This window comes from Salminus brasiliensis, chromosome 6 (genome assembly GCF_030463535.1).
Source record: "Salminus brasiliensis chromosome 6, fSalBra1.hap2, whole genome shotgun sequence".
Lineage (NCBI taxonomy): Eukaryota > Metazoa > Chordata > Actinopteri > Characiformes > Bryconidae > Salminus > Salminus brasiliensis.
This window is the reverse complement of record NC_132883.1, coordinates 18,368,849-18,394,295: the sequence shown is the minus strand read 5'-3', so window position 1 is coordinate 18,394,295 and position 25,447 is coordinate 18,368,849. Positions and strand designations below refer to the sequence as shown.

The window sequence follows — 25,447 nt, the reverse complement described above, 5'->3', positions numbered from 1 at the left end:
TTTTAAAAGCCTACTGAAAGACAGGGAGGTTCTAATTTAAATACCTACACATTTGCCTTGTGTTCTCTCTTGGGACTCTGGTGCCTGGCGTGCCGGAACGAATTCCTCAGTGGAATGGCTCAGACAAGAACACTGGTTGTACAGCACGAATGGCAGCACAGCCCCCTCTCGTTTGAGCAGAATCCCATTCAGCTAAACTGGGAGTGTCAGGCGTCTTCAATGAAAACACACTGATGGATTTAGAGACTTCTTAAACCTCCTCAACAGGCAGTTTTATGGAAGACTAATATTTGACTTTGGCCAAGTGTTGGCTCGTGTAAGCCGCGGTAAGCGCTGAGGGTAAAACAGATGCAGGGGTGCCTAATGCAATTCTGAATTGATTCTAATCTGCATAATGGCTGAAGACCTACATGTTTACCTATATCCTGCAGACAGGCCAGCAAAGTAAGCCTTTTGGTACACTTAAGCATAAAGGCTTTGAAATAGTTATTGGCTTTTGAGCTATGGTTGTAGGAATAGCCCTTACATTTGAAATGTTTACCTGGCTTTCTATATATTAGAAAATAATGATTCTTCACAAATCCATCAGCTGACAGGTTCTACGCAGAAGCAAATTTGATTCTTTCAGAACATTTGATTTAAAAGAAATTCTAAACATGTAAACTTTGCATTTTGCCCTCCTGCTTTGTCTACCCCCACCTAAAAAGGGTTTACAGTGTGCCCCAAAAGAGGAGAGGGGGGGGTCACTCAGTTGGGGGTTGCAACATGTGGGCACTTTGGATTAGCTGGTTAGACCAAAGATCTAAAAGAGATCCCAAACCCTCTCCCTGTCTCTCTCTCGCTCTGTCTCTATATCTCTCTTTCTCATATGTGCTACACTCACTCCAATGTTTCATTTAATATTCCACAGGTAGAATTATAAATAGGTGTTATTCATATATGGCGTTTGCATCTTCTATCTGGGTTATAGCCAGTGTTACTTTATTCATTATCCAACTGGATCAAGTAACCCAGGTTTTTGTGTGCTATTATTACACCCATCTGTGTGAACTTAAACTAACATGACGTTTAACCTACTGGTTTGCATTGCTCATTATTCTAACCTGTAATTAACCCCCTAATGCAGAAAGGCTTAGTACACACTAAGGTGTATTACTCTGTAACTACAGTAACTACAGGGGCTGTTCTTTGGTAATGGCAGTTTGTAACACAGCACATAGGCTTTCTGAGGGGTTAAGAACATAAAGCTGTGTTATAACTCTTAATATGTTATTTGGGTGTTCATATTTGAAGTTATTTACTATACTCATACAATTTAATCTGATTCAATCAATAGTTATATTCACGCATTTGACCTTCACTGGTCCCGGTAACCACTGTTGGACCAGGTGTTCGGAGTAGGGGCGAACAGGAATAAAAAAAAAAATGAAAATACAAAACACTCTACAACATGGCTTCAAATTACCTCACTTTTAATAGTGTATTACAGATACATTTCACAGATGGTACTGCAGCTAAAATTTTGGGACCATGCTGGTATTGACTAAGATCAGAAATGTATCTTATCTAAAAAACTTAAAAGACAACTGTCTTGTATTACAGTGAATATGTAAATAAGAAGAACTTCCGAGAAGAAATGGACACTGTTAAAGGCATATTAGGTAACTTAAGAGCTTCTGCCACTAAATATGCTTACACAGCATGGGAGACTACCTCCAACATTTATTAAAAAATCAACAGCTAAGAAAATCCCTGATTTCTTGCTTTTCCTAGAGTCACGCAAAGTACAGCCAAAGCACTTAAGTTCCCTCGCTTCAGCAAGAACTTTTCTTTTTCCCCTCACTTATACTCTGTGGCACAGGTCGATTTTTACCACCATATCCGCAATCTCCTTGAAATCTTCCCAGGGGGAATAAACCCTATCCTGCCTTATCCCTTTACCTCAAGGGCTGGCATGTTGTAAATAAAAGGATAATGACTGAAAAGGTGTAGGACTTCTCTTTTTGATCATTTATTCAAGGTCCTGATTTACACCACCCATGTCAGGAAGATCAGGCCGGTAACTCAGCCAGGCTGACTGACAGCCTATCCTAGACGCCAACAGCTAGGGATTCAAATGGCTGCCAGAGTGATGGACGACGCCATCATATTGGCAAACTGGGAGACGGGCCTGCCTCAAGAGGTGAGGAAGAGGAGAGGCAGAGATTAGAGTAAGGACAGAGTAAGGGATGAGAGTGACTCTGCCTCTGGGACGTACCGAATGACTGCCAGTGACAGCGCACAGTAGCACATATCAACACAAAACCCAGATCATCCCGGGATCATCCGCTGACATCCAAAGACTTAAATCCTGGCCTTTGAGAGAGAAGAAGGGGGGGAGGGAGAGAGAGAGAGAGACAGTGACGGGCAGAGGGAGAGAGAGTTGAAGCAGTTCAGCAGAAAAGACACAGCAGGAGAACGGTGGTAAGATGAGGCCTACAGAAGACTTAGCAGACCTACACCTTGTCAACATGGAGATCAATAAAAAAAGATTTCTTTATGGAATTTGTTTCCACCTCAGCTTCTAATACACCGCCTGACCTGGGCGGAAGTGAATGGACTGATCAATAGTAGCTATATTATTCACACTGAAAGACAGGGCAGCTTGGAACCTTTTGCTTTCTAGTAGACTTATTTCCTCCACAGGGTCAAAATCTTTGATCCTACATTTTGTCTACTTGGTGATTCACTAGCTTTACTCTCTAGGAATCCAGTTCTCTCTCACAACCTATTAAGCTTACAGTCTGTATAAGAAATAAGGTCACCTGTTGAGATGCAAATCTAAAAGCTTTAACTAACCGACAGGCATCACACAAGGCAAAAGGTCATAGTTTTGTTTACTAATGTACAAAATGAAAATGGTAATTTTACAAAAGAAGGCAGAAAATGCTAACATTTAATGTAATTTAATGTTACGACATTGCATTCTAGGTCAGTCTGAACCGCTTCTGTTCATTCAGTTCTGTAGAGTTTAAAATAATTGGCAGAACAAATTCCTAAAAATATTTTTTTAAGCATGCACTGAAAGGTTTTAAGGGAACTGAAGTGGTTCTTTTATGTCAAGGTTGGGCAATCGGCAGAGTTTGGTGAATTTTCCTGCTCAAATACACTTGATTCAATTCATTCATTCATCAAGAATTCATCAAAGTCTTGCCAGTAGTGGGTGTGTTGAAACAGGGCAATCAGCAAAACTGACTGATGAGTCTGGTGGACTGTTGCCCTATTTAATTATTATTTATTTATTTTTCTGCTCATACTGGAAGTGAGCTTTGAAGAACTTTGTCTGAGCAAATGTCTTCTGCCCAATGAATTTAGCTCGATGTAATATATTTACATGAAACTATGTAATATAACTGTTTGAGCTAAAAGGCGGAAGCCTTGAGATGCTTAAAGCCATTATGAGACAGCATGCAGCTTCGCCAGACAAGTCCTAGCCCGGGCTTTAAAGCTGTACTCACTTTGTTCTATCTCGAACGCTTCCATTCGGCAGTGGGTTTGTGAATTACCTCAGGTGACAAGTGGATTCTGTTGTGATTGTGCTGGAACAAAGTAAACAGGCCGCATTACCGCTGGGACTTCCTCAGGACTGCACTAGAAGCCTCTGCTTTTTTCGCAAATTCTCTACTTGTTGCTCAGAGGACTCCAGCAATCAGCACAGGATCGGCTTGCATCAGAATGAAACATTCCCATTCCAGCAGACCACAGGCATGAAAAGAAAACAGTCAGACAGCCTTCTAGCCCTAATGAATCGCCGACTACCCTCTCATAAGAGAAAGTCAGAGTTATTACTATTCCTGAGAGGGATTCTAATCAATATGGTGTGGAATGCAGGCTGATTTGTATTCCTTCCCGGTGCTTGTAGGGAGGGAGCGAGTCCAGCCACCGGTTTTCACAATCAGGTTCCCGGTGGAGCAGAGGCAGGCCAGTCAGGAGTGCCTCATTCTGCCTCTCACAGCGGGTTGGAGGGATCAGGCCTGAAAAGTGTCATTACGGTGACAGGATCCATTGGGGTGATTTTCAAAGAGCGCGATTGAGGTTAAGGAGGAAATCTGGGAAATAGATGAAAGTTATTATTTCTGCACTGGCTGTGCCTAGAGAGAGGAAGAGAATGGGAAAGACAGGGAGAGGGGGGTGGGGTGAGACATCCTCTCAGTGAGGCAGTCACTTTTAGCCCCAGGGTGATTGAACCTCCTCTTTTCAGACAGCTGAAAGCAGCGTCTGTGTTTGGACAAGGGCAACATGGGAGGTAGGGAAGACAAAGGCAGAAACACACACACACACACACACACACACACAAACACACACTCTTAGTATACTATGCATATATGATGTCATCTTCAACACTGTATCTCGATCGGAGACGTAATGTTACATTACATTTTACGTTAATGTAATGAGATTTTATAATAAGTCATTTTGCACTGTTTCTATTGGTCTATTCCATGTGAAATGCTGCATTTTCAACGGATGTTACAAAGGAAAAAAAAGTTACAAGGTTCTGATATGACAGCAACCATGCGAATGATGCCAGCACTGCTAATTAATGCTAATGCAAAAAACGTAATGGAGAAATATGTCAACACATTAGCTATTGGACTTTTAAGCTTGGCAAGCTAATCTGCTTGCTAGTGCTGCGCAGACTGCAGTCGTTATTTTTGCCATTAAAAATTTTCAAACAAGGGGAGGGCTTTTTTGGCAAGTGCCAGAAGGCCCATATATTTTATAGAGCCTATAAAACACAGGTACAGAGGAGAAGCTGTTTTAGTGGGTCTTAGCCGTATTGTTCCAAATGCATTTCATTATTCCATTGACTGCTTTGTAAGGCTGTCAAATATCCCTCTACTCCTCGGCAGATTCAGATGGGCAGACTGTCTGCAGTTTAATTCGTTAATGAACGAGGGTTAGTGCCAAGGTTGAACGTCTTCTTTGAATAAAGCTGGCAACTGCACACAGGCTATGGCTATGTTTACTGCTGTAGTTGTGCATCAACAGGAAACTGTATTAGATTCTGCTCCTATTTTGCATCACAGATTAGTGTGTTCCTCCGAAATATCTCCATTTATCTAATCGTCCAATCTGAGGAGCATTTTCCCCCTATTGGCCGCTGGTGAATGTTGGGTTCCTGTTGCTGAGCTATAATCATTTCCGATGGTCCGGCCAAGTTCAAGCTCCCAGCTCAAGCGGACAGCTCTCTGCAGGAGCAGGAAGTCCATTGCCTCTCCTGTGATGCCCAATGGAGACATTCTGCCCGTGTGGCGTTTGCCCACATTCAAAAAGCAAGAAAGAAATCTTCCTCCATCATTCATGGGAAAAGACTCTGAAAGCACCAGTTTGTCCATTGAAGGGGTGCCAAACGAACCCATTTGCAAGGCCAAGTTCCTCTAAGGAGCCATCAAGCCGCGGCAGTAGGACTTTACCCAGCTGTCAGCTGCAGAATGCCGTCATATCGCTGCTTTATCACAAATGTCAGCCTCGCTGCTGGAGACCACCCCCCCCTCCCCCACTGATTAGAAGCTGGATAATTAGATTGTGGATATTCCTCAGCGAGGCTGCAGTTTACTTGGGGGGGCATTTAGGAGATGAAGACCAAGGCTCGGCATGGGAGGGGATATGAGGGTACACTGGGGGTCATAAGCTTCAACACGTAGTACAGTGAAGGATGGGGAGCTTGAGGGTAAAGGAAAGAGTGCAGTGGTGATGGGTTTGGAGAAAGCGCTTAAAGGGCCAATATCACACATTTTTCTAATATCTGATATTTTCTTTTGAGGTCCACTTACAACATTGAGAGCATTTATGCCCACCTTTTTTAAAATACCATTTCCCAAACTCTCTTTATGCTTTAGAATGGCATTCTGAATGGTGGCCTTGTATTATGCCTCATTCAAAAAGTCGAAACACACCTCAGAACTGCAATATGAGAGGGGGTGTCTAAACTGTGGTTGGCTGAAAAGGTGGTAAATATGGACTGTATTCAAAATATGGACTGTATAGACTGAGGGAGTTACAGCTTTACCAGTGTTTGCGTGTTACTTCTCTTTAAAATACACAGAGAAATTCTATTTTGCACGTACTAGAGAACATATCTTTTTAAGACAACTTGCCATGGTCAAATCCAGGAAATCCAGGTTCATTCACCTCAAAATTCACCTTGTAAATCTGATCAAACTCAAAATGATAAAAACGCGAGCAGGAAAAAGCTAGCTCCATCATCAAAAATTCATCACAAATAAGAATTGCCTCTCTGGGTGGCTAGCTCTGTTTAGTTTCCAGTGCTTCCATTTAAAATGTCTGCAGTGTCTGCAGCCGTCTGTGATGATAGCATACAGTACATGTTCTTTTCAATGTGAAATTTCATGCTCCGTCATATGTTTAGCTCACATGATTCCTATCTAGCCTCGCAACATTGGAAGTGTTGGAAGCATGATGCGTGAAGAAAAATCATTCAATGCATATATCCACTGAAATGGAAGGAGGGACTTATGGGAATGGAGGATGGGAATTCTGGACTAATATGTTCTCATGCTTATGAAATACCCCCTACACCGAAAAAAAAGTCTGGGGCTAGGTGTTGTGTTTGCATTGTAATTTACCTTCCCTCATACAGTAAGACTGTAAAGAAGGTTTTATTGTCCTTCCATCTGAGTACAAGTACACAGCAGAGCGAAATTACATTCCTCCAGGACTATGGTGCACTAAATGTGTGTGGCTGGGATAAACTGAAGAGATATGTAATGTAATTTGGCATCTAAGTATATTGCTTATTTTTCCATTTTCCTCACCAAATCTAATGTTTTCTAGGCTCTGCACACTTCTTTTTAATGTGACCTATATTCGACATTCATCTGAACAGTTCAGGCTCCTAAACTGAGCAACTGAGCAACGCTTCACATAACGTTTCGGTTTTATCTTCACTGGCATTACAGAAGCTATTGCGTAAAAGTTGCATGAATTCTGATCTGGCTTTTCAGACTTGCAGATTTTCCTTGTCCTGCATGCCGAATATAAACTGGATTTTGATACCACGTATGAAAGAGGCCCAAAACAGAATTTAAAATGTCACACTGCAAACTACAAGTGTCTGAAGTCAGCATCTCTCATTACATTATGACATATTAGGGCGCTTTGCAGATGGTGCACTATAGCATTTACAACCCTTATCCTTAACCAGCGAGGGAATCGGTGCTAGCTGTGCATGTCTTTGCTGTAAGGAGCCTTTTTTTGGACGTGAAAGAACCACAGCAACTGACTGTCTGCCTTGCTACATAACGGTAAGCCAGTTTAGAATTTGATTATTCTGATTCATCAGTAGCCCTTACAAAAGCACATTTAAAAAACATAGAAATGTGTAAATTAATAGACCTTAATAAACCTAGAATAACATTACAGAGGGTTACAAATTCCGTTTTTTGTCGCATAGCTCTTCAAGAAGTGTCTCTTCAAATCTGATGCTGATTTCTTTTTTACTGTCGATACCGACAAGATTCCATAACACCATGGGATATTGCTGAGCCTACAAAATTCATTACAGACATTATTATTGTACTAAAACTGCAGCTGCAGTACAGACTGGGTTACCATAAACTGCAACTGGAGCATGTCACTAAAGAATTCCATGAAGCTGCATTCTATAAGATTTCCATCTCCTTCTTTTGAACTAGTTGCTAAGTTACGCTGCTGTGTCCTACAATACTCACCACTGGAATTAGCTCTGAGAAGGTTACAGACCGAGACCATCTCCATGCGCTTCGTAAAACCCATTCAAAACATTGCTGACTCGTCTCAATAAACGGGCTCAAACATTACACTTTCCCATGAGAGCGAGAGAGAGAGAGAGTGAGAGAGAGAGAGAGAGAGAGAGAGAGAGAGGTAGTGGATTGGTTTAATAGCTCAGGGACTGCAGATGGTGAAGTGTGGGGATCCAAATGTTCCACAGCTCAACCGTGACTCATAAATGTTATTCTGCAAACGATCGTCAGCACATGACTGCAAAACATCGATCCAGTTATTTTATCCAATCTTTCCCTCAAAAGTTCAGAGGGAAGCAAGCTGTGATTTACTTCTGTCCCTCCTCCACAAAACTTCAAACGGCATAACTTCAAAAGTTCCCACGGACTTCCCGCTTCCCCGCGCAGCGGAGCCGTGATGCCTCATGGAAAACAAATCAGTTCGGAGACATTTTGCGAAATTGAGAACTCAATTGAGGAGTCAACAATGGAAGAGATTCCTTCCGCCAAACAGGCTGCTTGATCCATTTTCGGCTGTTCTCAATCATGTCACCTGCAGCCCAGCCTCATTACACCCAGAAATTGAGGTGATTCTGCACAGTGAGTAAATACTTCAGTTAAACAAAGAGGATTTTCAATTAGCCAAGCCGAGGCGTCAGAGCAGGTGGGAGCACAAAGTATTCTCCTCACACACTGGAATCTCTGCTTCCATTGCTAAAAAGATTTCATGAGAGAATAACTGGATTTCCTGTCAGTTCATATAAAAAGTCACCCAGGATGAATAGTTTCAAAGCCAAGAAGCCTTCAACTGATACAGAACTGTTACATTAGGGTTCCTTAATAATTCCATTTAGTCACTGATGTGCAGAAACCTTGTATTTTCATTTTTAATGCTTTTTACTTTTTAACATTAATTCTAATGAATCATAATGAATTCAACTCAGGCAGCTGCACCAATAGAAATGCTCCAAATGATTTGGAATATTTTTTTTTTATTGGCTACCATTGAAACTGAGTTTTTTTTCTGAAGTTGGCATTTTGGAGATATGCTGTAAGCAATGATTTGCAAAAATGACTCTTTTAAAAGGCCACTGAAAAGTGATTTAGAAGCAAAAGTGGGGATTCTGTGGTATTACTCCAAGCAAACTAAAGTATTTTAGCTATACCACATTCAGTTGTTGGCAAAACTTTGGGCCCCCTGATCATGTTTTGTGGTTTTCTAAGGTAAAATAAGAGAACAAATGCTCTACAGAGGACAATGCTGTATATTTCAATGCCCAATTACTTTTTAATTTGCTTAATGTAGCAAGAAATAAATAGACAGTGCTTTAAAACTACACATTTGAGGTTTCCTGTCAATTAATTTGTTCACTTCTTTGCACTAATTAACAAAATGTTTCATTTGGACAGGCGTGCCCAACAACTCTGCATGCAACTCTACAACAGTGTTGTCCTATCCTAAGACTGGATCCAAATCTGTTCTTCGACTTAAACTGTCTAAAAACAGGCTTTAAAGTAAGCCCAAATCCCAAAAGACAGGTACACATGTGTGAACACAACATGAAGAAATACTTTCCGGTGCTATAACTGATCTCAAATGTAATTGATCTGAAATCAACTCAGCTCTCTGCCAGCGAACAGAGTGCCAAAGTTTGTTCATTAAGGCTTTTTTGGCACTCGTTACGCCTAGATTTTATTGGAATGGTTTTAAGCTTCCTCATCTATGAAAAACTCCAATTTACATGCAGTTATTTAACACTAGAGTGGTCTTTGTGAGTGGGGTTGTGTAGATGTAGATGAAGGTGGAGGGCTTGTCACTTCAGAGGCCATCCTTCACCATCACTGACCTTTTCTATAAACCTGCAGAGTGCCTGCTGGCAGCTCTTTGAAAAGGACAAAACAAGGTGCATCTATGTAAAAGCATACTTTAATTACAGGTGCAAGTGCAAAGGGAGGCCGTCAGAGTCAGTCTGAAGATCAGACAGGCTGCTGATGGGGAAGCTCTCTCTCTCTCTTACATACACACACAATGGGGAGTTGACAGCATGGGAACCAATCTGGTCGAGTGAAGCTGCCAGTGCATGTGTGTAAGAAAGGAAAAAAAATACTGACACCTCCAAATTGAAAGAAAGGTTTCCTGGCACTCTCTCTTGCTTTTGTTTGGCAGGGGGGCTGACACAGGGAAGGTCTCTCACTCGGGTTTTGATTAAGACCAATTCGGGTTCATCTTACAGACAAATTACTCGCTATGATGCAGCGGCAGCAACACCTGAAAGTCCTACGGCAGAAATCATATATATGTTGTTTTTTTGATCACAGGTCTGAGATAGCTCAGGTTCCATTTTGTTGCTTTCCTCTCCTCCTTTGGCTCAAACTCAAGACACCAAGTCTCCACATACAGACACCACAGGAATGTCCACAATGCCAGTACTGTTCACTATCTTCTATGAGTTTTTTTTTGGAAAATCCCATAGAAACAATCCAAAAGTGCTGTTTCCCAAACCACTCACTGCGTCTGCCAAACTAAACTAAGAGCACAGCTCCTGCTTTACAAACAAGCTGCAAATCTTAATCACTTTGGCAAAACTCGAAGCAAAATATTTACCCGTGTCGAACAGATGATCTTCTGGGATCTGCAGTATAACGAACTCAAATCTGTTTGTACATTTGGTAACAAACTTATTTTAGAAAGTGGTTACATGTTTTTGAGGCATGGCCTTTGAATTTGAGGCATTGTTTGTGGCACAGCAAAGCACAAATTGCTAAACTTTGAACACTACTGTATGTTAACGTGTGTAATTGTTTCCTTGTGATTTTGGATTATTTCTATCTGTAACTCTAGAGGGCAGCTGATAAAAAAGGAGACTAACACAATTTATGTACAACAGTGATTATACAGTAGTATACATAGCTTTGAGCACCTCTGTAAAAATGACTTATAAATAATAGAAAATAAGGGAACAAAACCTTTAAAAAGCTGAAATATGAGATTTCTCATGTTTTTGAGCCCAATTTCTATTCATTTGCTGTATGTGAACAAATTGGACAATTGTGTCATAATCTTTGTACATCCCAGTTTTATTGTTTTCCAATATATTTATACAAATAGGGTAATTATAAAAGTAGTTGTAAAAGAATCACATGGACTAACAGCGTAGAGTTTCTAAATTAGGTTACGCAGTTTCTTGTAAGAGGTCTTGTGAACACTTCACCAAGGTTACATAGTGCAAATGTAGCATCATGGCCTGGAGTGGCAAATACAGAGATGCCTTTCTCCCTGTCACAAGTCAGTGTACCATCAAAATGAATGTGAGGCTGTTATTTTAAGGTGCAATTGCTACATAATGTTGCTTTAATAAATATGGGAATATGGGTCCTGCATTGTAACAAACTCAAATCTGCTCCTTTTTTGATCAGATTATATATTTGGTAACACAGGGTTGGTAACACATTCCAATAGATGTAAAATGTAGTATACTGTTGCGGTTGTTGCAAAGTAAAAATGATAAAAAAGTACTGGGGCTTCTTTTGGTCTATTTGTTAAAACAATGCACAGTTTTCACATGTTAATAATAAAATATATAATAAATAGCCAACTAGATATTTTGTTTATGTACCTAGACATCAAATGTATTCTAAACAAGCATTTGTTTAATGAAAGCTGCGCACAGAGCACTGACAACACAAGCTCAATTGGGAAGTTTCCAAGCTTGAGCAGATCCAACATAACTGATGATGTGTGATGAGTCTTTTGCATGAAATTAAAAAAAAAAAGGAAGCTAAACAGATGTTTAAATAAATGAGGAACGTATAACAAGGTCCAGAATCACACATCCATGAGAAGCGCAGGCATCAGCACTCAAGCTGAACCATAACACATGTACACCTGTAATTAGGCCCTTTCAAAGGGGGCTCTTTAAACAAAGAAAGAAACGGAGGGCGAACCATGGAGGAGGCTGTCGAACAGCCTTCCCGCGATCGGCAGACGGAGTTGTAGTCCTTAAGAGCAGGGAGTGTGGTTAGCTAATGCAGTCTTCTCCATTAGATAGCGTGGGTCAGCCACAACATGGCTCGCATGCCCATTCACGGCCCATATAAGACGAGGCTAAAAGCATCGCAGTCTCGCCACAATTACTGGGATTCTGAGAGCAGCGCCGGCTCTCGTGGCCCTGAGCATAATAGAGGTCATCAACATAAGGCAGGTCTATCAAGGATGAGTGACCAGAATGATTGTTATGTTGAGCTCAGAGTTTTTGAGCACAGTTGTCTGTGTAACAGTTTGTGTAACCTTGTCTCTCCAATCTCCAAAATGGCAACTTTACAACTTGTAACAGAAGTGAGGTTTATCCTGCTTTTGTTTTGAGTAACTGTCCCTACTGTCCAGGAAAGGCTTTCCACTAGATTTTGGAGCATTGCTAAGAGGATTTGACACAATTAACAAAAAGAGCGTTGGTACCTAAATATTCGATGGAGCACCATCAATTCAGACAAGACAGTTCCACTGCTCCCCACCTCAATGCAGGGGGGCTGTATGCCCCTCCAGCCCATGCCTAGCATTATGCCTAGTACCAATAGGTCCACAAACAATTGGACATATAGTGTATATATTTGCTTACTGAGCACTTTATTACAAAGACCTGTACACCTACATTAAAGCAATTATTCAATCAGCCAATCGTGTGGCAGCAGTGCTATGAATTCATTATGCAGCTACGGGCCAGCAGCTTTAGATAATATTCACATCAACCATCAGAATGGGGAAAAACACCATTTCCATTACTCAGAGTGTGGCATGACTGCTGATGCCAGACGGGCTGGTTTGAGTATTGCTAGAACTGCTGATCTCCTGCTGCTGATTTCTGTTCAGTAAATTAACCGTTCCTGAGAGAGGTCAATGGAGAATGAGCAGACTGGTTGGAGCTGACAGAAAGGCTACGGTAACTCGAATGAACACTCAGTACAACTGTGGGGAGCAGAAAAGCATCTCAGAATGCTACAACGCATCCAACCTTGCGGCAGATGGGCTACGATAGCAGAAGACCATGTCTGGGTCCACTTCTGTCAGCCAAGAATAGAAAGCTGATGCTGCAGTGAGCACAGGCTCACCAAAGTTGGACAGCTGTAGACTAGTCTGATGAAGTTCTGGATTTCTGCTGATTTCACAGATGATAGGGTCTAAATCCAATATAACACTGTTGGGATGAGGTAGAACGGGAGATCCACAGCATGAAATGCAGGAAATGCATGATGTAGATATGCATTATTATAATAATAAAAATTATTATTATTATTATTATTATTATTATCATGCATTATTAAGTAATTTTTTTATTTTCCTGCAAGGTTATCATTTTGGAGAATAGATGTTGATGCTGGCATATATATTAAATGTGTCTTATTAATATGTTAGTCTTCAAATAATCAAAAGTACAGAAATACATTCAGAAGTAGAGATCAAATCTTAGGCATTTAGCATTAGCATTAGCAGGTAGCATTGCAGGTAGCACAAAAATAGATATTTACAGTATACAATTAAACAATTATTGATCAGTTAATTCATTTATTGTTAATTAACTTATTATTGTTTATTTATTTAACACATTTGCCATAGACCTTAGACCCATTCCCACTCAGCAGCTTTCTGGAAGAGCTTATGCCAATATTATTGACGTGTGTTGTGTGCTCCACAATGTTCAATACTGTTGAGGATACATCATGGTATGCTGAGGTCTTACTCAATAACAGTCACACTTCTCATGTTCCACAAAAAGGCAGGTAAATATAGGTCTTCTGGATAGCGCAACAGAAGCGAAGGAAGTAAAACAGCCAGGGGTTGTTCATATCAAGAGATCTAGGGAGAACCATTTTGCTACCTAATATGTGCTAAGACTGGATACTTATCCCTCGCTTTACTCACAGGATATCAAAAGGCAGACTTTTACTTTGATAAAGTCGGTGGGTAGCATCTACAATGAACGTTGCCTTTTTGAGTGCGGTTAAGCAGGCCTCCAGACTGATTAGCAAGATTAGCGAATATCAGTGAATGCTTGTCTGTGTTCAAAACCCCTCAATTTAACAGTCCTCAGCAGAATAACCTCCAACAGATTTCTGTGATCTCCCCATTATGAAAAATGTTTGAGTGGTTGGGGAACACCGTCTTATCTGGAAGCCATTAAAAACAATAAGATGAAAGCTTCTTCGTGGAACAGGAGGTGAAAGTGACGGGAATGAAGAAAAAAAAAGTGTCAAAAAAAGTGCCAAAGTGAAACATACTGTAATTATCCAGAGTATGGTAGAACAGAAAAGTGCTAATTTGAAAAAGCTAGTGTATGCGTCAGCGCTCCGCTGAGCTTGAGTCTAATCTTAGTGGCGGAGAAACAGTTGTTATCTGTCCTCTAGTGTCTAGCTCAAGAAGACCAAGCGAAGTGTTCAGTGCGTTCAGAACAGAGAACTGGAGGATGGCAAGCTCTGTCCAAACAACCAGTGGAGTGTGGAGAGTGGATATCCACAGCGGCCGCACTTGAAACAACTCAGTGGCCTCCAAAGGGCTATTTAAAAGAGGTTCAGGAAATAATTACAGTTTATAATAGACGTTTCCTGCATAATCAGATTATCCTTTTATGTGTGTGTGCACGTTTCATCTGAAGTTCAAATGAATTTTTCATAAGATCAAAATATTTGCAAGAGATTGTCCACAAAAACTAAGCAGCTTTTAATTGGACTGCTGCGTTCACATTCATTTTGTTGAGCACATTTTCACTGCTGCCTCAGGATCGTACACAACATGTGTTCTTACCTAAAGAACTCAAAAACTCCAAACCACCTTAATTCCAGATTTGTAATGCAAAAGTGCAATGTGACCATATATGCGGTTAAAGTTGTGGTCATAGCTGGTTTCATTCATGAAACCAAGAATAAAACCTTAATGAAATCACAGTCAAAACCTCGGTCAAAGAATCAGAGGAGTGTGTGCCAGAGAAGAACCCTACCTTCTTGCACCGCCTGGAAAGGGTTGTTCCCATCCACAAACTCCACTGAGATGGTGATCTTCTCCGTCTCCAAGATTTCGTTGTTGAGGTTGAGGTCCGCCACCGCCATGCGGAACACCTCGTCGTCCTTTTTGGCAGACTCATCAAATATGGCCCCTGAAACATGCAAGGAGACGTCGTTACCAAAAGAACTGCTGAATGTATTGTCACATTGTATCAGTCACATCACAACCTTGTAATTCCACTGTGTTTTTTTTGTTTTTTTGTTTGTTTGTTTGTCTTTTTGTGGAAAAAAAATGTTTATTCCAGGAATCAGTGGATTCCTTCCATCAACTTAAGTGCTGTGTCGCAAAGAAAAGCACTGTGACTGTGATAATCTACCTTTCTCTATCAGTGTGTGAGAGCAGGTTTGGGATTAGTTAGCAGAGATAGCAGTTGGGCCACAAGCAAAGTCAAAGAAACAGGTCTGGGGTGGTCTGGCAACAAAAATCAGCCCTGATGTCCTCCTCATTGCCTGCAGACTGCTCAAATAAGTCTGTTATCTTAGCACACTTTGTGGCATCAACCAGCAGTGTTCTGTTTATACCATGTTTCAGCAACGAGTGCGAGAGAAATGATACACAATGCCAGGGTTGGGTTAAAAAATGGCCAATCTGCACCTGTACAGTAGAGCTTTGGGCTTCAATTTCCTTCCTATACAGATCTCTAATATATATTTAACTCTCTGACATTATGGGCACATAGGGGCACTGCATTGATCCAAATGAAGGTCATGCTGTCCATACAATATTTAGCTAGTATTATATAGAGGTCAATGGAAGGTCTAATAGAAGGAGTAATACCACAGTTTGTCTGTGAGTGTATGGAGTCATAAACTGGCCATTTCATGTATTGAATTGTCAATTTTAGCACAACACCAGCAATTCTCTGGCCACAGGTATAATTCAAAGATGTGCACGCAGGTGACAACAATGTGCACAGTTAACCATGATATATACAACCTATTTGACACATCTTTCACAAAAAAACCCCACAAAATGAGTCTCATTCATTTTTTGTGAGTCATTCAGAACATATGTTTATAGACTCATCAGATGGCCAAATGTTCAGTTAAATGTGCTGGATTACAGTCTGTGCAATCCAGAGCTTGAAAAGACACACCAATTCTCCACAGGCAGAGCACATCAAACACAGAGCACGCAGCTAATGTCTCTCGTTCTGCAGGGCGACTGCAAAGCGATTCTTCAACTTCCACATCGCATTGGAAAGCCAGATGCCCATGGTCAGCGGTGAAGTTTCCAAGTCCTGCCACTGTTCTCGAAGACCCAGGAAAGCTGTCAGGACTTTAACAAGACAAATCTCCCTCCGCTGCGGCGCAAAGACACTTACTTTGTCTCAAATCCTCCGCAAAACATCATAATTGGTCTTTTATCTGCTACAGGAATTGAGTTGCCATAGAAACAAAACTCAAGGTGGAAGCATCAAAAATGTGCTTTAAAGCTCCATATCTCACCCTTGGCGGTGTGAAATGCTATAGTGAAGGAATGGCTCTCCCAGCATATATCTCTCAGGCATCTGCGTCACTGTGTGGTTTGAACCCGAACTAAAACGATCAGATTTCAAACGTAAGGCATAATTATGAGATCAGAAGACAGATTCTCTTGCCGCCAATTTGTCTCCTTTCATTTAGCATGTCTGAAAATGACTGAATTTACAAGTCCAACCACCCACCTTGTCTGATAAAAATATGCTGTATGACCAAGGCCTTGACAGAAACAGCTAGCTATGGCACTGTACTCACTCAGTCATGGAAGCCAATATATATCCTTATGCCAGATTTAATTAACCTTTGAAAAATTGCATGGCGTTTGATTAATGTGTCATTTTGAACCGAGCTCCGGCTGGCAGTAGTGCGTAACAGCAGCTTCTCCTACTTCTCGTCTTGTTGTACAGGAGATACTGTTAGATCACTGGTCCTTAATCCTAGTCCTAGAGAACCACAGGCATACAGCTAGGTATTCCCCTGCTCTAAAAAAAAAACAGTTTAACGCCTGAAAGTAGCTGAAGAGTTTGTCAGGTGTGTCAGGGACATGCGCACCAGAGCTAAGATTGAAATACCAAGGACAGGGGATTGAATCTACCTTATATATCCAAACAGATTGTTGTATAAGATTTCTCTTAAAATGGAAATTAAATTAAATTAAAGTCTCTTTAACCATGTGAGCCTAAGAGCATCATACTACTCTAGCTGATATTTGACACTGGACATGGTGATCTTGGGTTGTGTGGATTCATGAGCATCACATTCTACTGCCATTGCTTTTCTGTGGAAGATTCATAGCTTAGTGCCCTGTCTCAGAAATGGATATGTAATGTGTTGTAGATGATGACTGATGTAACATGTAACACATGTCATGAAAGACCCTGAGCTTGTATCTAACACAAATGGAACTACACACAGCCATGTGTGAAGTGTAATGTTGCGTTTATACGTGTTGGAGTGCCAAAAATACATTGGTGCATATCTCATAGCGGTATGGCAGCATGCACTGCCATGGTGATATTACTACCAGAACAACAGGGCCGTTTCTATACTGTATGTGTACAAGAATGGGTACCCCTGGACTACTGGAAACTACTGGCATTCAGTATCCATGTTTCATAAAATATTAACACAGAGTCAGTCTTAAACCACTGGTAGCTCCTGGCTATTTTTCCCCTACTGATATGAATAACTTATTTGAAAACTATGGAACACGCTTTGCATGCAGTTATAAGCATTATTAATCCTGGGTGTGTCATAAAAGTCACAGAACATAGGATGTTAAAGGAAGAGTTTGGTGAAAAACAAATCTAACATGAGCCAAGACAGATTTGCTATTTGATGTGGGCTTCTTTAGTTTGCAATGGGAGATGCTAGGCTAACATTGCTAACAAATTCTAGATTCTGGACTGTTACCAAATTATTTTAGTAAACATGCAGCAGAAATCCATGTCTGTATCAGTTACACAAGTGGGCAGCAAGTCAATTTTGGCCTGATGCGTTTAAATGCCTAGAAAGTGTTAGTCATCACCACTGAAGAGCGGCCATTTATGCAGTCCCTAATGAACGAGTGGTTTTGAAGAGTGCCCCCCTACCAATCACATCATAATGCAGTTTACAATCAAGCCTTTGCCCTCACTTCTTTGATATTTGTGTCTGAGGCCTCCCTCCTCCCCTTTTGCCCGCCTCTCTCTTCTGTTCTCATTAGTGTCCCATGTGTTATGATTTCCAGGGAGGCACAGGGCTGACCAATCTGCCTTCTGCCTTTCACAAGTGCTCCAAGTCAAATAACAGTTCCTGAGCACTTCTCGAGAACCACCTGACCACAGTCATCACCATTGTCGACCATACTGCATGAAAGGAAAGTGGGAGGAGGATGGGGTGCAGTGAAGTGGTGTGCAGGGTAGAAAGGATCTCATAGGCCCATAACTCAAAAATAGGGTAATAAATAAGGGTGGGCAGTATGGCAAAAAGACATTAAGTTTTTCCGAGATGTGCAAACATGCTGGAACAGGCTTAATGTGTCATGCCCAATAATTATTTAAATTCAGTGTTTGGAAAAATAAAATTCTTATTCCAAAACCCAACAAGGTCCTGCCTTCTAATTCTCACTCATATAAAGTAAGAACAACTTATTTACAATTACTGTTTACATTGTTTGCACATTAATTATTAAATGAAAAGCCACAGGCTGGGGTGAATACAAAAAATATTTAAAAATTAATAAATAAATAACAAAGGGACATATTAGGATGATAGCTGCTTGTTACTATGCAGTTGCTATACACTGGTTGCCACTGTTTACATGCTGTCATAACTTATTGCATGACTTTTATTACACCCTACACATTATTTATCAGTAGCAACATGCAAAGCATGGTAAACTGGCTACGTTTTATAAGTTACAACAGTAGCCCACCCTGGTATAAGATGTCATGCCAATAGGTTCATGTTTATCTGCTAAGGAGAGTCCTATTCTATTGGCAGTAGTTCTCTAGAGGGACCAGACAATCTCTGTGTGTGCATTTGCACATTTGTGGCAGCAATGAATGCAACTTAAAGTAGCTGAACGCATTAATTAGAAGGGGTGTCCACAAACATTTGGACATATAGTGTATATTTCTTGTACCAAAGTGGTTCTTCTAAGACATTATTCGAATAACCCTTTGTAGATCTGAGAATGTCCTAAAAGTCAAAGATGTTTGACAACAGGAAGTAAAAACTACATTACAAGCTTCTAAGCACGAAAGCAAGCTCAGACGCCCATGGCATCTCTCTTCCTAAGTAACAGTGCACTGATTAATATCCAAGAGCCATTCTGAAGAGGGATAAAATGTGAAAATCATATTGTTCTCCATCTTAATCAAGCCCACTCTTTCCCCTGGAGGGGGTTCCCTTCCCTGGGATGAGAGCGGATGTGTTAGAGAGTGTGTGTGTGTGTGTGAGTGAGTGAGGGCAGCTGTGAATGCTGATTTACAAGCTGCTGTATTCCTGCTCCAAACAGCTTGTGTGGCTGCAGCTCTTGGGCAATTGGATTGTGAGGAAAAAGGCAAACGTCACCACATAAATCAGAGAGGCGAGTAAAAGTGTTGAGCCTGGTCGTACTTGACGTGCCAAGGGCAACCGCAACAAAACTGTAACCTGACCACACATCTACCTCCGAGTCAAAGGGTAAGAGGTGGTTTTAAAAGCCTTCATGGGCACTAAAATACTTTCTGGCACTTTTCTAGCTACTGTTCAGTACTGTTTCTAAGTTCAGAGCTGCCAACTTAGTTTGATTTAGGGTGGTCCAGTATTTAGTGGTGTAGGGGCTTCATTGCAAATTGTGTTGCTAGTCATGAGTGCCATTACACAGCAATGTTTGACACAGGAATATTTCATTATCATTCACTGAGTTTAGAAAGTACAGGCACTGTATAGACAACCACTGAAATTCCATGTTTAGTGTTGCTGAATAAAGGCCAAATTAATAAAACCTTTGGCATGATTAAATGTATATGTGTTACTGCATTGATGCTAAATGTATCACTAAATTATTAATAAACTCATATATCCGAAATTTCAGGATCGGGATCAATATAACAGAATTATATTCCAGATGATTTTGGAGCATTTCTATTGGTCCATTTATCATACAAGTAAAGAACAATGGCCAGATCCAAATGATTCAATAGTTATAACATGAACAATCGGAAGAGTTACAAAGGTCACGATGTTGGATGATCACCTCCCCACCTCATTCACGACCCCTAAAGCACCGGAGCACCAATCATTCCAGAGAACACAGGTTCCACTGCTCAACAGCTCAATCCTATGTCTGGCATGTTTAACAGCTCCTATTCTAAAAGGGATCCTATTCTATTGGCATGACATCTGTGTCAAAAATAGGTGCAATTTCTAGCAGCTAAATGCTTTCATTAGAAGGGGTGTCCACAAACATTTATTTGTGTGAATATATATATATATATATATATATATATATATATATATATATATATATATGGTATAATAATGTACACAATACATGACGCAATGAAGAGTAACAAACATTACTTCTGTTTGCAGGGCCGAAGTTGACAGCTTCTAAGTTCTGCTCACAGTCAGCAATGATCTCCGTTTAGCTCTGCTGACCAGTTCAGCCAACTGTAATGAGGCGGAATACAGTCCACTTACAGAAAACACATTACATTAAGCAGTTAAAGACACCAGCTCTGTTTACAGCAACTAGCAGTGCTCTCATATTCTTCACTTGGCTGCTTTTGAGAGACACCAATTTAAAAGCTCAGAACTACACAGTAAAACAGGTATGAATAGTTAGCGTTGGCTGCTGTTGGCTACTGTTGGCTACTGTTATCTTTTAAGGAGAACTAAATAAACCAAACCATGTTCATTCAGCTTTATGAACTTGTTGATTTCTCTAGATTTTAAAATAATTACATTTAAGATTCCAAGCTGTATGAACGAGAGCGAGAGGCTACAGTCGCAAAGAAGCACAACCACTGACTGTATGTACAGTAGATGTGACATAGACAGTTACTGGTTGGATTATGCAGCCACTGTTTCACATAAACTCTCACTGGGTATTGGTGATGGACATTGCAAGCTGGAAATCCCATCAGTTTGATGCTTAGGTTTATGTAAACCCTATGTTTGCATGATAAAAAATGATGATATTGAATTACAGACAGTAATAATCCATTCTAATGAAGCTGACTTTGTCTGCTCATATGGCTCCAAAATGCACTGCCAGTATTTTTCTTTTCACTTAAACCACATCCTTCTCTGGGTTTACTGGAGGCTTGGAAAGCAGCGTGTTCATCATGTATTAAAAAAGAAATCCAATTACTGACTGGCAGGAAATTTCACATTATGGGATTAATGAAGTGCATGTCAACACATTGGACAAATTATTACCAACATAATTGTTTTTTTAAGCATTTATCAGATTATTTTGCACATGTAAGCACATCGCTTTATTATACAATGCGTTCAAACACCATGTAACATTGAAGATCTTTCTCAATATTAGAAATGAAATATCGAGCCAAGTCAAAGATTATTAAAAAAAGTGTTTTTCTGGTGTGAGGAGCCTCTGCTGAGGAACAATTTGCAAAAACTCAACAGTCAAAACATATCAAAAAGCTACTGAGAGAGTCGAGCATATTACATCAGGTCCATCAACTCTAATTCCATCACAAAATACAAGCTCCGATATGTTCCTTCATTAACATGTCTGGGGAAATGAGAATGTCCTGCTGAAGCTGGGCTGCCTTGAGCAGTGGTTAATGCTCCTGCACATACTCCAGTACCAGAACCTAACGTAGGCCACACTGAGAATATACCATCAGCTACATTGCGCTTGCTGGGTGAACAGAGACAAAGCTGATTTTTTTCAGGCCTTTGTGTCAGCCATTGCAGCTAGTGGCACTATATTGGTCCATGCTGTCAGGCCTGTCCTTGTTAAGCTGTTCGTGGGATGTGAGGCAGTAAAGCTGGCTGAGGAATCTCTGTGGCTCACTGTGTCTCCCAGCATTTATTCAGCAATGGAGCCAAGGGATGTATGTGTTCCATTTGTGAGTAGATCGCTTTCCTGATGCTCTCGCTGCCTCTTTCTCTCTCTCAGGTCTGCTAGCTGAACACCACAGCTGTTCTGGCGTGTGCATGCATGCAATACCAGCTGGGTCCAAAATCAAACACTTCTACTCTAAATAGATCGCCAAAATAGTACTTTAGAAAAATGAGGGAGTGTGAAATTAGATAGTAGAAGAAAAGTACCCAGATGCCAATCTACATGCAGTTGAAATGAAGTGTGTGAGCACTGGGCACGGTTTAGTCCCATAATTCCAGCACCAATGAGAGCCTGGCACCTTGGAGAGCATGGGGCATGGTAGTTGCAGCTGACGTAGTGTAAAATAACATAAAGTGAGAACATAGCATGCGATTATTATACTGGGTTTAAACTGTAAACTTACCAAAAAACTGTTTCTCTGCAGTAAATACAAAAAAAAAATCAGGATATGTCATTTATGAAAGGATGTGCTGAGGTGTGCATAGTATTATCAAATAATAATCCCATGTTCATGTAAATAGTCTCACATGAAACTCTCAAATGAAGCTTCCCATATATAAGCATATATAGCCCGCCTCTCACATATAGTGTTTGTGGGTTTGATCACAATGTTAAATTGTTTGTTCAGGCCAGATAACGCAACGGATAACGTGTCAGGCTACAGATTATAGGTTCTACGCTCGACTCCTATGTGGCTCAGCTGATCATGGATTCAGTATTTATGGATTCAGTACCCAGATCAACTAACCTGCCATTGTTGGGCCCCTGTACAAAGCCCTTAACCCTCTCTGCTCCAGGGATGCCATAGCATGGCTGACTCTGCGCACTCGCCCCAGCTTTTTAAGCTAAGATATATATGATATATATATGTAGAAAAGTAGATCACCTCAAAAACTGTACACGGTTGCTCTGAAAGGGTTGATTTGATTTGATTTGATTTGATTTGGATCCTTTAATCTTCCCACAACTCCGAAAAGCTCATTCCGGCAGCCCTTTTAGAGCAACCGTGTACAGTTTTTGAGGTGATCTACATTTCTGTCATAAACAAACTAGAGTCGCCTGAACTACAAATCGCATAAATCAATAGAGTTGATAGTAAAAATAGTTGGCAAGCAATCCCGTAATCGATTTGTTGGCCTGACAATGCTGACGCTTCCCATCTAATGATGCATTACTTAATTAAAAGTAAATACACAGCATGGAGACTGCAATGCAGGGTTGTGCATGACTACAAAAAAAGTAACAATGAAAACACTTATAACATGATCTAAGAAGATTATACACAAGATTTTGTAAAACCGGGCTAATCTGGCACAAGTTTCTTTTGTTTGACAGTTACTTTATAAAAACATTTTTTGGTCCAATGTTTTGACCTCCTGTCCACACAAAACAGCATTTTTGAACCTATCGAAAATACTGATAAATTGTCTAATAAAAAACAATTACTCACAAAATAATAATGGCCACTTTCTTTTTTTCTGATTCATTAAAATCATTATAAACTGACCAATGGGTGAAAGAAATAATTATTAGCAGCAGTCCTTAAACTAATTACAAATCTATATTTCAAGTCAAGTCAAGTCAAGTCAAGTCAAATTTATTTGTATAGCGCTTTTTACAACTGTTGTCGTCACAAAGCAGCTTTACATAATTAGTACTTAATAAAGGACAGAGACAGAGAAGAAAGAAGAAATAACATGAAGGGTCAAAGACCCCCGTGAGCAAGCCAACGGCGACAGTGGCAAGGAAAAACTCCCTCAGAGCTGGAGGAAGAAACCTTGGGAGGAACCAAGACTCACAAGGGGGACCCATCCTCCTCTGGCCAGACTATTTAAACATTAATGGTAAAAATTACCAAAGCAGATACAACAGAAAGTTGATAGTGGTGATATTAATAGTGTCAGACAGACACGAGTCCATCTAGGTTTCAGCACAGCCACCAAACAGGCAGCAGCGGCAGGCGGGTGAGCCATGGGTGGTGGCGGGTTGGGGGGGACCCGCTGGCCAGACTGGTAGGTGGCAGCTGGTTAGAGGCAGGCTGGCCGGACTGGTAGGTGGCAGCTGGTTAGAGGTGGGTAGTAACCCGCAACGTTTACTCCATTACATTTTCTATAAGTAACGTTTTTGAAAAAATGGCTTTTCTTGGATTTTGATATGCAAAGAGTGAAAAAAAATTAACAATGCAATGGTTCTAACAAAATTATGAACACTCAAAGAATGATTCTGTTGTTGTCATGCAAAAACCTGGCATCTAATGGCAACGTAACAGGAGAAGAAAAAACCTTTACAACTTTTTATTGAAAGTCAATGTAAAAATATATATTATAATATATAAGTAATTCTATAGGCCCATTCATCATGAAATTGTGACACAATGTAAAGAAGTCTCACAATTTGTGGAAAACGGAAATGGAGATAAGGTTTTAGTGATACAGAGATCATTTGAATGCTAAAATTACTCTTTGCACGGCCAAACTGTATTATAGTTATCATATATATTTCTTGTATACATAAGAAATGGTTCTACATAGCACTGGAAATGGTATTACTAAGAGTATAAACCTCAGACTATTGGGACTTTGTGAATAAGTCTCTAAGCATGCCTTTGTAGCTTTCCAGACTGTCAGAATGTGAATCTACAGCGAGCACGACTGGATGATAGTTAGGAGCGATACTGTCCAGATTTCCATGACGTATGAGTTGACCATGAGCTTGTGCACATGATGTATTAAGGTTTAGCAATGGCGTCACCCCCTCACTCCATGTGGCTCTGTGATTTACAGATCGTAATGGACCGATATAATACGCGATATAAATACAGCAACACACAGGCCCGGTGTTTATCACGCAGTGTCAGCCATTAATAACCCTCCGTTTTTGCAGCATGGCCACGCCAACCCCTCTCATCCCCGGCCAGCATGCGCACAAAGGCTGTTTTATCGCGGAATGAATGAGAATGCAGGATGATGGGGATGTTCCTAAAAAAAACTGCTCCTGGGTTATTAGCAAAGCTGTGTGCTGAATTGAGTTAGCATACATTGCAATAAATGGCTCCCAAAAAGGCAGCAGTGCTGAAGGTGCTTTGTCACTGAACTAAGAGCCAAGTAACCAGTACCCTGTAAAATTCCCTCCAACGCTGACCACACAGGCAACATCTTCAGAAAGTAGTTTGAGACAGAGAGCTCTGAAAGAGCTTCATTAAAAAAGGACAGGCATGAAAACCGTGTATGAGAAAATGGTGTGTGACAGAATATGTGCATAGCAAAGTAGGTCCAATCTTGCAGTCGGTAAGCAGTCGGAGCATTTCTAATCACCTGACTGTAGTCTCTGTATACGTCATTGGTCGCTATATAAGGCCTATCTTGGATGTCCACTTTGCTAGTGTACAGTTAGAGACTGTAGACCCACTGCTGCACAATTTATGTCAGAGCTGCTATTTGCTGGATATTTCTGGATGGTAGACTCCTCTCAAACTACCAGTGACACTGATGTGCGTAAAATCTCCAGTGCACTCCAGCAAAAAAGCATTCATATCTGCCACGCTCAAGCTGCTGGGTTGAGGATGGTCGGCCAGGTAAACGAT

At 40.7% G+C, this 25,447-nt stretch overlaps 1 protein-coding gene across 3 annotated transcripts in view; it reads right to left on the bottom strand.

Moving 5' to 3' along the window:
- grid2 (glutamate receptor, ionotropic, delta 2) overlaps positions 1 to 25,447 on the bottom strand; it is a 574,752-nt gene that overhangs the window by 490,680 nt on the left and 58,625 nt on the right. For all 3 annotated transcript variants that reach the window (XR_011979819.1, XM_072681911.1, XM_072681910.1), the window contains exon 2: positions 14,753 to 14,908. Coding sequence is in view for 2 of the 3 variants with exons in the window: in XM_072681911.1 (XP_072538012.1) it covers positions 14,753 to 14,908 (156 nt within the window). In the remaining variant the exon portion in view is untranslated. The remainder of the gene's footprint in view (positions 1 to 14,752; positions 14,909 to 25,447) is intronic.